The 13,425-nt window shown below is 41.0% G+C and overlaps 1 protein-coding gene across 2 annotated transcripts in view; it reads right to left on the bottom strand.

Annotated features, from left to right (window-relative positions):
* Window positions 1–13,425, bottom strand: part of LOC131968840 (plasma membrane calcium-transporting ATPase 1-like) — a 91,314-nt gene that overhangs the window by 45,144 nt on the left and 32,745 nt on the right. For both annotated transcript variants that reach the window (XM_059329884.1, XM_059329883.1), the window contains exons 4-6: window positions 13,226–13,351; window positions 11,079–11,204; window positions 3,921–3,956 (exon numbers count right to left, since the gene is read on the bottom strand). In XM_059329884.1, coding sequence (XP_059185867.1) covers window positions 3,921–3,956; window positions 11,079–11,204; window positions 13,226–13,351 — 288 coding nt within the window. The remainder of the gene's footprint in view (window positions 1–3,920; window positions 3,957–11,078; window positions 11,205–13,225; window positions 13,352–13,425) is intronic.

Raw genomic sequence — 13,425 nt, 5'->3', positions numbered from 1 at the left:
CTGAGGTTTATTAAAACGTTTATAATGAACTTACAGGACCTGGAAAATAGAATCTAAATAAATAAATAGCCAGAAACTGGCACCTAATTTTTCTACTTTTTTTTCCTTGTTTTTAAGAGCTGACTTTTTGCAGATAAAACTAAATAAACAGAGAAATATCCGTCTTTAACTTTAAAGCTTCCAGTGGTTGAATATAACCAACTACTTCTTTTTATTTTATTTTTCATTTAACCTTTATTTAACCAGGAAATATCCCATTGAGATTAAGAACCTCTTTTTCAAGGGATCCCTGGTCAAGAGACAGCAAACACTAAATACAGTTACATGTTTACATCAGACACAGACCTTAAACGTGTCATGAGAAACAAGTGCATGTTGTGGAATCGGCCTCAATAACTCTCAGTTTGGAATTAAAAGTGCTCAAAGAAAAGTCAGTTAGTTTCAGTCTTTCTGGAGCAGATTCCAGCAGAAGGTGCAGAGGAAACAAACGAAGGGACAGAAAGCAACAACTGATCTCAAGTCCTGCACTTCACTCTGACTTTTATATACTTGACTTTAGTATGAACACTTTACGCACCTTTATTCTCCTACTTCACTTCATTTAGGAGGCAAATGTTTTACTTTTTATTCCACCACATTTAAAGTCTTAAAGCTGCAGAGTGGTCGGTGCAGCCGGAGGAGTTTGTTCTCTGGTGGAGGTCATCGGCTGCAGATCGCTGAATCATTTCTACGTGTGATGAGCCTCCAAGAGCAAGTGTGTGTGTGTGTGTGTGTGTGTGTGTGTGTATGTATGTGTGTGTGTGTGTGTTTCTGTGTACATCAAGAAGCATTCTGTCCACAGCAGATGCTCAAACCGTGGGAGGTCGGGAGGAGGGGGCCGTGTGTGTGTGTGTGTGTGTGTGTGTGTTCTTGTACTTCCTACATAGTGAGGACCGGAACACGTTTTTAACCAACAGAGTGAGGACAATTTTGCAAAGTGAGGACTTTTTTGCAGGTCCTCACTTCTTTAAAATCTTTTTTGATATTTCAGATTTTGTTTTAGGGTTAAAGGTTACAGTTTCAGTTCCAGGCATCTAGTGGTGATGGTGAAGGTTAGGTTAAGGTTTAGGGAACAAGGTTATTATAGTTAACGGAAACCAAGCGAAATAATGAAATTGAAAAAACATTTTTGTGAACTGGAACTAACTAACTAACTTATTCACTTACTTACCTACCTACTAAATAACTAACTTACTTACATACTTAATTATTCACTTACTTATTTACTTACTAACTAACTAACTTACATACTTACTTACTTATTTATTTACCTACCTACTAAATAACTAACTTACTTACATACTTACTTATTCACTTACTAACTAACTTACTTACTTATTCACTTACTTACTTACTTACTTACTAACTAACCTACTTACATACTTAATTATCCACTTACTTACTTACTTACTAACTAACTTACTAACTAACTTACATACATACTTAATTATTCACTTACTTACTTACTTACTAACTAACTTACTAACTAACTTACTTACATACTTAATTATTCACTTACTTACTTACTTACTAACTAACTTACTTACTTATTCACTTACTTACTTACTAACTTACATACTTACTTATTCACTTACTCACTTACATACTTAATTACTTACTTATTTACTAACTTACTTATTAACTCACTTACATACTTACTCATTTACTTATTTACTAATTTACTTATTTACTTTTTTACTTACTTACTAACTTACATACTTACTTATATACTAACTTACTTATTTACTTATTTACTTATTTACTTACTTACTAACTTACTTAATTATTTACTTACTTATTTACTTACTAAACTAAAACTAGCAAACACACTCTAAAAACAAATTAAAACTAACTGAATTTGAAAACAAAAATTCATAACCCAATTAAATCTAAAACTAATGAAAAATTCAAAGCTATAATAACCTTGCAGGGGAATTCCAATGAGGGCCCTCACAAAGATAGAAATGTGTGTGTGTGTGTGTGTGTGTGTGTGTGTGTGTGTGTGCGTGTGTGTGTGAGTGTGTGTGTGGGGACAGCTTGCGGAGGGAGGAAGTCGACATGTGTTGATCACACGGCTGCCTGGTCGTTTGGAGGTTGTTGCCGCGGTGACGTCATCAACACAAACACACACACACATCAAACCCTGAATGTTAAATTATTGAGATTATTGGAGGAAGCAGCGAGGGAGCGCTTGATTTCTACACAGCGTCACCGCCGTGAGGGACTCCTCAGAGGTCAGAGGTCAGTCCTCACCATCATCATCATCATCATCATGGTGTTAGAGCTAAACCTGCGTCTCAGTCCTCAGAGCGCAGCGGGACCTTTGAGTTTGTTAAAGCAACTCCATTTGATTTTGTAGAGAAATTATTCAACTTATTCCTAAACTTAGATTTAGGTTTAATTACATAATTTTCCTCCTTTAAATTTGTGCACTTTCCTTACTTACTTACTTACTTACTTACTTTCGTACTTATTAGCTTACTTATTTATTTACTTACTTACTTACCTACTCACTTACTTACTTATTTACTTGCTTACTTACTTACTTATTTACTTACTTACTTATTCTTACTTATTTGCTTACTTACCTACTTACCTACTCACTTACTTACGTATTTATATATATATTTATATACTTATTTACTTACTTACTAACTTACATACTTGCTTACTAATATATACTTATTTACTTACTTACTTACTTCTATACTTATTTACTTACTTACTAACTTACGTACTTATTTACCTATTTGCTTACTTACTAACTAAGAAAATATCTTTTGTTCCGAGTATAATTTCTCCACAAAATATATATTTTTTTTGTGCTCAAAACGTCCCGACACACTCAGAGAATTTAAGGCCCAGATACAATCCCGTATAAACAATAATATAATAATAATAATAATATTCCCGTAGTCGCCCCGTTAGACTGCGATCGGCTGCCAAAGACTTGAAGGTTGAGAGTTGCACCCTTTGACAGGTAAAGCAAGGCGAGAGAACGTCCCCCTTTATATACAGCAGAGAGAGAAAGAGAGAGAGAGAGAGGGAGGGGGTCAGGGTTAGAGAGAGAGAGAGAGAGCGAGAGAGAGAGAGGGTTAGGGTTAGAGAGAGAGAGAGAGGGTTAGTGTTAGAGAGAGAGAGAGAGAGAGAGCGAGAGAGAGAGAGGGTTAGGGTTAGAGAGAGAGAGAGAGGGTTAGTGTTAGAGAGAGAGAGAGAGAGAGAGCGAGAGAGAGAGAGAGAGAGGGTCAGGGTTAGAGAGAGCGAGAGAGCGCGAGAGAGAGAGAGAGAGGGTTAGGGTTAGGGTTAGAGAGAGAGAGAGAGAGAGAGAGAGAGAGAGAGAGAGGGTTAGGGTTAGAGAGAGAGAGAGAGAGAGAGAGAGAGAGAGAGAGAGAGAGAGAGAGAGAGAGAGGGTTAGGGTTAGAGAGAGAGAGAGCGAGAGAGAGAGGGAGGGTTAGAGAGAGAGAGAGGGTTAGGGTTAGAGAGAGAGAGAGAGGGTTAGGGTTAGAGAGAGAGAGAGAGAGAGAGAGAGAGCAAGAGAGAGAGGGTTAGGGTTAGAGAGAGAGAGAGAGAGAGAGAGAGAGAGAGAGAGAGAGAGAGAGCGAGAGAGAGAGGGTTAGGGTTAGAGAGAGAGAGAGCGAGAGAGAGCGAGAGAGGGAGAGAGAGAGAGAGAGCGAGAGAGAGCGAGAGAGGGAGAGAGAGAGAGAGCGAGAGAGGGAGAGAGCGAGAGAGGGAGAGAGAGAGAGAGCGAGAGAGGGAGGGATGGCTGGACTCTCCTCCTGCCCTGGGTGGAGGTGAGGACGGGGGGAGGAGGAGGAGCAGGGAGCAGGAGGAGCATGGAGGAGGACAGAGAGGAGGAGGTGGAGGATGAATGGAGGGGTTACCTTTGTTGCGATTTTCGGGGGGTCCTTGTTTTTTACCTGTTCGGACAGAGAGAGAGGGCGGAATGCTGAGAAGATGGCTCAAAGGAAAATAAGATCAAAACAAACTGAGGAGGAACACAAAGTCCAACTGAGAGAAACCCACAGGTGTGTGTGTGTGTATGTGTGTGTGTGTGTGTGTGTGTGTGTGTGTGTTTATGGGCAGGAATGGACCAATCAGAGGAGAGAGACTCACCAACACACAGCTCATTAACATATTCAGATCTGAGAGAGAAATCAGATATTAAAATGAACAAGAAACTGAAAACACGGTTGTTTAATACTTTTTTTCCATGACTGTACATTTTTGCATCCATTTTTGGTAATTCTGTGTCTTTTTTAAATAATTTTGTGTCTTTTATAAATAATTTTGTGTCTTTTATAAATCATTTCATGTCATTTTTTGGTAATTTTGTGTCTTTTTTAATAATTTTGTGTATTTTTTTTGGTAATTCTGTGTCTTTTAAAAAAAATAATTTTGTGTCTTTTTTTAAGAGGAGGGCTCTATTTATTGTTCCACCACCAGCAGCGTGCTGGTGTTACGGTGCTACCCGTAGGAACAATCTCTATTCAATAACAAAGAATATTAAATTCATGTGTTCAGGTTTTATTTTATTCAGTGCTTCCAAACTGGTTTGTTATATATGAAAGAAGGTGTTGAACTCTCCTCCAAGAATCGCCACCTTATCGTGGTGGAGGGGTTTGTGTGCTCCAGTGATCCTGGGAGCTGTGTTGTCGGGAGCAATAGCTCCTGGTAGGGTCTCCCATGGCAAAGTGGTCCCAGGGGAGGGGCCAGACTAAGAGCGATTCAAAAGACCCTTATGAAGCGGGATCATTTAAACCAGTGTACCTCGCCCGGCACGGGTAAACCGGGGCCCCCTCCTGGAGCCAGACCCGAGAGGGGAGCGCGCAGGCGAGTGTCTGGTGGCCGGGCCTTTGTCCACGGGGCCCGGCCGGGCTCGGCCCGAAAAGACTACGTGGTCCTGCGGACCTGTGGGCCCACCACCCGCAGACTCAGGCATAGGGGTCGGGTGCGCAGAGAGTCGGGCGGCAGGCAAAGGCGGGGACCTGGGCGTGCTGACCCCCGGCTCCAGCGGCTAGCTCTGGGGACGTGGAACGTCACCTCGCTGGCGAGGAAGGAGCCCGAGCTTGTGCGGGAGGTGGATCGTTACCAACTAGAAATAGTTGGGCTCACCTCCACACATAGCTTGGGCTCTGGAACCAAACTCCTGGAGAGAGGCTGGACTCTCTCCTTTTCCGGAGTTGCCCAGGGTGAGAGGCGCCGGGCAGGTGTGGGGATATTCACAAGCCCCCGGCTGAGCGCCGCTGTGTTGGAGTTCTCCCCGAGGAACGAGAGGGTCGCCTGCTTGCGGCTGCAAGTCGCGAGGAGGGGTGAAGAGAGGAGCAGAGCTGTCAACTGATCACCACCTGGTGGTGAGTTGGATCAGGTGGCGGGGGAGGATGCTGGACAGACCTGGCAACCCAAACGTGTAGTGAGGGTGAACTGGGAATGTCTAGCGGAGGCCCCTGTCTGCAGGGTCTTCAACTCACGCCTCCGGAAGAATTTCTCCAACATCCCGGGTGAGGCTGGGGACATGGAGTCCGAATGGGCCATGTTCAACATGTTCAAAGCCTCAATTGTTGATGAGGCTGGTAGGAGCTGTGGCCTGAAGGCCGTCGGTGCCTGTCGTGGCGGCAACCCAAGAACCTGCTGGTGGACACCAGCGGTGAGGGAGGCCGTCAAGCTGAAGAAGGAGGCCTTTCGGTCTTGGCTGGCCGAGGGGTCTCCGGAAGCAGCGGGCAGGTACCGTTTGGCCAGAAGGGCTGCAGCTGCGGCTGTCGCTGAAGCGAAAACTCGGGTATGGGAGGAATTCGGGGAGGCCATGGAGGAGGACTTTCGGTCGGCCTCAAAGAGGTTCTGGAAAACTGTCGGGCGTCTCAGGAAGGGAAAGCAGGGCTTGGCCCAAGCTGTGTTCAGCGAGGGAGGAGACCTGCTGACCCGACCTGGGGATGTCCTTAGACGGTGGAAAGAACACTTTGAGGAACTCCTTAATCCAGCCAAAACGTCCTCCGTAGAGGAGGCAGAGTCTGAAAACTCGGGGGAAGACTCATCAGTATCCCTGGCAGAGGTCGCCGAGGTAGTTAAAAAGCTGCCCGGTGGCAAGGCGCCAGGGTTGGATGAGATTGTCCGTGAGATGCTGAAGGCTCTGGACACTGTTGGGCTGTCATGGTTGACACGCCTCTTCAGTGTCGCGTGGAGGTCTGGGACAGTGCCAGTGGAGTGGCAGACCGGGGTGGTGGTTCCCATTTTCAAAAAGAGGGACCGGAGTTTGTGTTCCAATTACCATGGAATCACACTGCTCAGCCTCCCCGGGAATGTCTACTCCAGGGAGCTGGAAAGGAGGCTCCGGCCGATTGCCGAACCTCAGATTCAGGAGGAACAATGCGGCTTCCGTCCTGGCCGTGGAACAACGGACCAGCTCTTTACCCTTTCGAGGCTCCTGGAGGGGTCACAGGAGTCTGCTCATCCAGTCTACATGTGTTTTGTGGACTTGGAGAAGGCTTATGACCGTGTCCCTCGGGGAGTCTTGTGGGGGGTACTGCGGGAGCATGAGGTACCGGGCATCTGGTAAGGATCCTCCCGGGCGCCTCCCGTTAGAGGTGTTCCAGGTCCAACTGGTAGGAGGCCCCGGGGAAGACCCAGAACACGGTGGAGGGATTATATCTCTCTCCTGGCCTGGGAACGCCTCGGGGTCCAGGAGGAGCTGGACGTTGTGGCTGGGGAGAGGGACGCCTGGAATGCCCTGCTTAGCCTGCTGCCCCCGCGACCTGGCTAGTCGGGTAAGTGTTGAACTTAAACTCTTATTGTGAAAATCTGGAGCAGTGTTCAGATGTTATGGTGTCTGATAGATTCAGTTTCCTGTCTAACTCTCTCTGTCATCACAGCTGGTTAACATCTGGTATTGATCCTCGTCAGCTGATCGATCACACAGCTCTCCTCAGGGACTCCACTTCCTGTTGCCCTTATATGGAGCGCTGGGCTTTTATTGTGAAATACGGTTGGGCAAGGTCAAAGCCAACATGAACAAAAGCACACACACACACACACACACACACACACACACACACACACACACTCTCAGCTCTTTGTTATTCTGGTGGTTTGTGATTGATGACAAAAGACTTAAGTGCTGCTAGTGTGTGTGTGTGTGTGTGTGTGTGTGTGTGTGTGTGTATTTGTGTATTTGCTCACATTGGAGGCTCTTATGCCTGAAAGACAAACAATGGGTGTGACTCCACATGAATGTGTGTGTGTGTGTGTGTGTGTGTGTGTGTGTGTGTGTGTGTGTATTAATGTGTGTGTGTGTGTGTTCAGTGGGTTAATGCAGCCGTGTGTGACGGTAAAGTCTGTTGTGTGTCTGCTGTTACCGAAACTCAAGAAACACACACAGTGTGTGTGTTCTTGTATCGTTGTGGGGACCGATGACGGTTTGAGACTTGAGAGGTATTTTGTAAAATGAGCATCATTTAGTAAAGTGAAGCTTGTTGTTTCTTCTACTGAAGGTTTCTAAGAAGTCAGTTTTGGTTTTAGGATTATTGTGAGAATTATATGACAGATTAAGGTTACAGTGATGTTCCCTCGCTCTCAGGATAAACTATATATATATATATATATATATATATATATATTGTGGACACAGAACCACCACACTCCTCACATCCACACATTTAACCCGTTTTAATCCCATTCACTGGTTATATATTATCGATGTTGTCTGTGTTTTGTCTTTGTGAAGGTGCAAAAATACCTCCAGTTCAATAAACTTGAAACTTCATCATTTTTAGTCATTTTTACATCTATTTTTGTCATTTTTACATCTATTTTTGTGAGATGTGAACATAAATGCTTTTTTCTTCTGCTCATTCTTATTTCAATTCCAGTTACATCTGAAAACATTTTTGTGGTTCTCCTCATTAGGAACTCATTAGTTGTTGTTGTTGTTGTTGTTGTTGTTGTGTTCAATCAGTGAGTGTGCTATGGTGACCTTTGACCCCGAGTCTCTCTCCGCTGAGCGGGTTCATTCAGCCGGTTCACAATGAATGCCTGACAAACTCAAACTTTAGCCAATAAAACAAATGATCAGACAAAAACCAAGTAAAGAAAGAAAAGGACATGAGTCAAAGGGGGTTAGCGTGATCACAAGCAAATCAAAAGCACTAGAGAGACTAGAGGGACTAGAGGGACTAGAGGGACTAGAGGGACTAGAGGGACTAGAGGGACTGCAGAAGAAGCCTGTTGGTTTACATCAAACTGCTCTGTGACTGAACCACCAGCAGCTTTTTCAAGGTTCCACTTCAAAAAGCAACTGTATGGAAACAGGAAGGTTCCTTTCGCTTTTTAACCAACATTACAAATCAAAAACGTCAGTAAAGTGGCCGTAAAATACCAGGAATAAATGAGACCAGCACCTTATTATTATTAGTATTAGTATTATTATTATTAGAGTTCTGATTCTGTGTGGAAACATCCCAAAGTTTGGACTGAAACCATCATTTGTGTACAACAAAAATCTCAGATGATTATTGTGATTATTAGGCAACAATATCAATAATTAACCTCTTAAAATTATTGGCAATTAAGAACAATAAGTCTTTGATTTTGGGAGAACAAAAGCAGCCTCTAATTATTATCCACTAACCAACAATTTAGCAAATGTTTCCAGCTGATTCTTGGAAAGTAAGAACACAAGTTAAAACTCCTGAGAATCATTTCCTGTCACCAGAATAAAAGCTGCCGTTGTTGGTTTCTGGAAACCACAGAAACAAAGAATCTCTCACACATTTGATAACAAAACAATATGTTGAATATGAAGATTGTGTTGTTATTGTGACACATGTCTAGTCTGGGTTTACCCATGATGCCTTGCACGCTAGATTTAGTTTCAAACCTCAAGACAGCATGGTCTCCATGGCGATTCTTAGCCAGCTGTTGGTATCCAATCAGAGAACGAGACGATGACGCGTACTATTGGACAGATGGGGGCTTGTAGTTTTGTAGTTTTCTAACAGATCCAACATGGCTGCAGGATTTAATCTACCAGCTAGCTCCGTTAGCGGCTAAGCTAACACAAATATCTGTCTGAAGATATGTGGAGCGTCCTTCCTCCTTCATATATCTTTCTGCACAAACGGCAATAATCGTTGGGCTCCATCGTGTAAACATCAGTCGTCTTCTGTCTCTCTACATACGTCATCTGGTATAACTGATCTGATTGGCTCAGAGCTACAGACGCTATGACAGACATTCGTATCGTCCAATAAACGGCTCTGGAGGATCATAAACCCCGCCTCCTCTACGTTAAGATGAACAGGTGGTCTCCAGACTAGACCTCATTGTGACATTTTTTATGCAAACTGTTTATTGCACCTTATTTGTTTCACGGCACCAATATTTTTATACTGAAGTTTCATATTTATTCTGCACTGGAATACTACTCCTTAATACATACTCCTTCTTCAGACACTTTATTTTTATTGTATTTTATTGCTTGAAGTATGCCTAGGTTGTTCTTTTTATTTCATTGTGTTGTTGTTGTTGCTACACTGTCATTTCCCAGCTTGGGATGAATAAAGTCTATTTATCTATGTATCGGATCTCGTCTGGTGTTAGCGGCTAAGCTAACATGATGATGTGATGCTGCTTTAGACACGACGGTTCTAAGAACCATCAGCCTGTGAAACACTTCCAGGCTAAACTCAATAAATCAGTGTGTCTCCAGTCTAAAGTTACATCTTCTCCTCCTGCAGGAGACAAACATTAGATTTAACTTTAGATTTCCTCATCAACGTCTGATTCTAACTGAGCAGATCACTCTGTGGTTTCCACAAACACACCATGCCAACTCTTTTCTCTGGCGACCGGCTGGTAATGTTTACATATTAATTATGATAATTCAGCATCATGCAATAACACTGAAAAACAGACTGAAGCTAAAGCTCAACAGATAAAGAATTATTACACTGTAAAAAGGTCTAAAACCAGATAAAACAGTAAATCTGCTGCTGCATGGACAGATCATTTACCTTGACAAGATTTATTAAATTAAGATTATTAAATCTAGAAATAAGCATGTTGAACACTTAAAATAATAAATTAACTCTTAAAACCAGATAAATGATCTAACACTTCTAAATCTAAAGTTTTTTATCTTGGTAAGAAACTAATAATCATCAGTTTAAAGATGTTTTAGTCTCAAACACTGAAATCACATCAGGATACATGTATCTATACATTTTTTCCATAATATTCATCTTAATTTGCTAAAAGTAAAAAAACAAAACATGTAATTGCTTATATTTAGTGTATTTCACTTATTTTGAGGCTGTAAAAAGTTACATTTTTAAGTAATCTGATCTTAAAACCAGCATTTTCGGCTTATTTGAAGCCTTCTAAATGCATCTGTAGACATGATTATTTCTGATTTAATAATCTTGATTTAATAAATCTTGTCAAGGTAAATTATCTGTCCATGCAGCAAGATCATTTCCCTCAGATTTACTGTTTGATCTGGTTTTTAAACACCTTTTTACAGTGAACTAACATTCAGACGGTTTTGTTGTTGCGGATTATTTTAATTATCAACAGCTCTAAAAAAAGTGAGTTTCACCACAAAGAATCACAACTTCAGATCTTCTGTTTGTCAGATATGAGCTCAATAAAGAAATAATGGAGAAGCCTTTAAAGGCCTTTAATGAGCTTTAGTGAAGAGTTAATAATGAACTAAGGATCTTTTTGTTGTCCACGTCCCTTTAAACCAGGTAGTCGGGTGATTTTAGCTCCTTGGTCTCATTTATTCTCTGATGAACCTTCAGACATCTCTACCTGCTCCAATCAGAAACAATCAGCACCAGCTGGGAGCAAACGGGACAATATTTCATATCTGCACTGTTCAAACAGTAGAGTAGAAATATTCAGAAGCTGAGACACACGATGCTGTCTGTCTGTCTGTCTGTCTGTCTGTCTGTCTGTCTGTCTGTCTGTCCTCCAACCCGTCTCTCTCTCTGAGACTCCACCTCTTCACCCTGAGCTGGTTTTATCTGTTCTCCTCTCTCTGGTCTTACTTTTCTTGGCCTTCTTCTCCTCGTCGTGGTCTCCGGCTCCCAGCAGCGTGAAGATGATTCCAGTCTGAGAGTTGAGGCCGACGGCTGAAACCACCATCCGGCCTGATCCCTCCATCACATGAGTCCCTGAGGACACAACCACAGACACTTTAACTCTCACTTCATCATCACTTCTTCTGTCTATACAGATAATACTTTAATAATACTTTAACTCTATGGAGCTTCGGGCTGTTTACTCCATGTTTCAATCCTTTGTCTCAATCCAATGACTAAAAAAAGACAAAATGGCTAAAAAAAGACACAAAATGACTAAAAAAAGACACAAAATTACTGAAAAAAGACACAAAATGACTAAAAAAAAGACACAAAATGACAAAAAAAAAGACAAAATGACTAAAAAAATACACAAAATTACTAAAAATATACACAAAAAGACTAAAAAAGACACAAAATTACTAAAAATATACACAAAAAGACTAAAAAAGACACAAAATTACTAAAAAAAGACACAAAATGACTAAAAAATATACACAAAAAGACTAAAAAAAGACACAAAATTACTAAAAAAAGACACAAAATTACAAAAAAAAGACATGAAAAGACACATGACTTAAAAAAGACAGACCATGAATTAAAAAATACACAAAATGACTAAAAAAAGACACAAAATGACTAAAAAAGACACAAAATGACTAAAAAAAAAAGACAAAATGAGACAAAATTACTAAAAAATAAACTTAAACTTTTAACTGTCATTTCATTTCATCATCATTTCATCTGTCTGAACCTTAACATGGATCATTAAATACTTTAAAACACAGCTGGTACTTTTGGGTTTTAGTTTGCTGATATTATAACTTGTGGAGTTCCCAGGGGTCGATCATAGGACCACTACTTTTCATTCAGCTATTTATAATATCCTTAGAACAAACATTAGAACATAGGGTGCTTTGTTTTTAATCAGGAAACATTTTTCTTACAATAACAGACAATCATACCCATAAATATACAGTCATGGAAAATTATTAGACCACGATTGTTTTCTTCAGGTTCTTGGTTTTATTGGTAATAACCAAAATCGTTATCAATGGAAATGGAATAAAACCATGTTAAATGTCTAAATATCAGCTCTTACATTAAACTCTTATCAGATATTTTTGTTATTTTCATTATATTTGTCCAAACAAATGAACCTTTAGTTGAACCAGACATTAAAATGAACAAGAAACTGAAGAAAAAGGGTCTAATAATATTTTCCATACTCAACTTCCATACATATGGAAAAAGATTTAACAAAAGAAGGATGTTATGGGGAAATATACACTTTCCATTCCTGCCATATTTCTTTAAATGTATTAACTTGAAGTTTCAGGGATAAAGTGATTATTTCAGAACACATTTTTAATCTTCCATGATGTTTCCTCGTGATGATGAAACATGGTATACGTTTCTATGCTGATGACACACAGCTTTATGTGGCCAAGTCGCCTGAACAGGATCAACTGTTGCTCTTTTTATGAATATGTTTTAGTGCCTTGATGTCAAAAGACATTCCACAGCTCCAGAAGGAGAACCAGAAATAATATTAACTGCTTCTGTGGCTCAAAGAGTAAACCAGTGTTTCAAAATGTCAAACTTTAAACATGAGACAAACGCTTAAAGATTCTGTCTTCGGCCGTCCAAAGAAAAGACAAATACAAAACCACAACTCTACTGAGAACAAAGCTCTTCAGCACATCCAAGTAACCACCAATGGTCCATGTCCCACCTTGTTTTCTCTCCTTTATTCTTCATTCTCTAGCCATTTTTCATGGTTTTCTTGATAATGATTTCAGTTATCATGAATAAAACCATGTTAAATGTCTAGATATCAGCTCTTAAATTAAACTCTTATCAGATATTTTTATTGTAATCATTATATTTGTCCAAACAAATGAACCTTTAGTTGAACCAGACATTAAAATGAACCAGAAACTGAAGAAAACAAACGTCTAATATTTTCCCATGACTGTATGTAGCATAACCTGTTTTACTAGCCTGTATATAAAGTAAACAGCTGTTCCGTCTAACATGGATATAAAACACGCTGATTATAAAATCTGATTCCACATCCTGCTTCAGAGGATTTGAAACAGAGCCAGGCTGACCTGACAGCAGCATGGGGTCTTTCTCCAGAGACTTCCTGACGTGGTCCGACTCTCCCGTCAGAGAACTCTCATCGATCTTCAGGTCGTTTCCCTGGATCAGGATCCCGTCAGCAGGCAGCAGGTCTCCTGCACACACAACAACAACAACAACGTCACAACAACGTCACAACAACAACAACAACAACAACAACAACAACAAC

The sequence above is a fragment of the Centropristis striata genome, chromosome 3, assembly GCF_030273125.1.
Source record: "Centropristis striata isolate RG_2023a ecotype Rhode Island chromosome 3, C.striata_1.0, whole genome shotgun sequence".
NCBI classification, from domain to species: domain Eukaryota; kingdom Metazoa; phylum Chordata; class Actinopteri; order Perciformes; family Serranidae; genus Centropristis; species Centropristis striata.
This window is presented reverse-complemented; position numbering and strand designations above follow the sequence as displayed.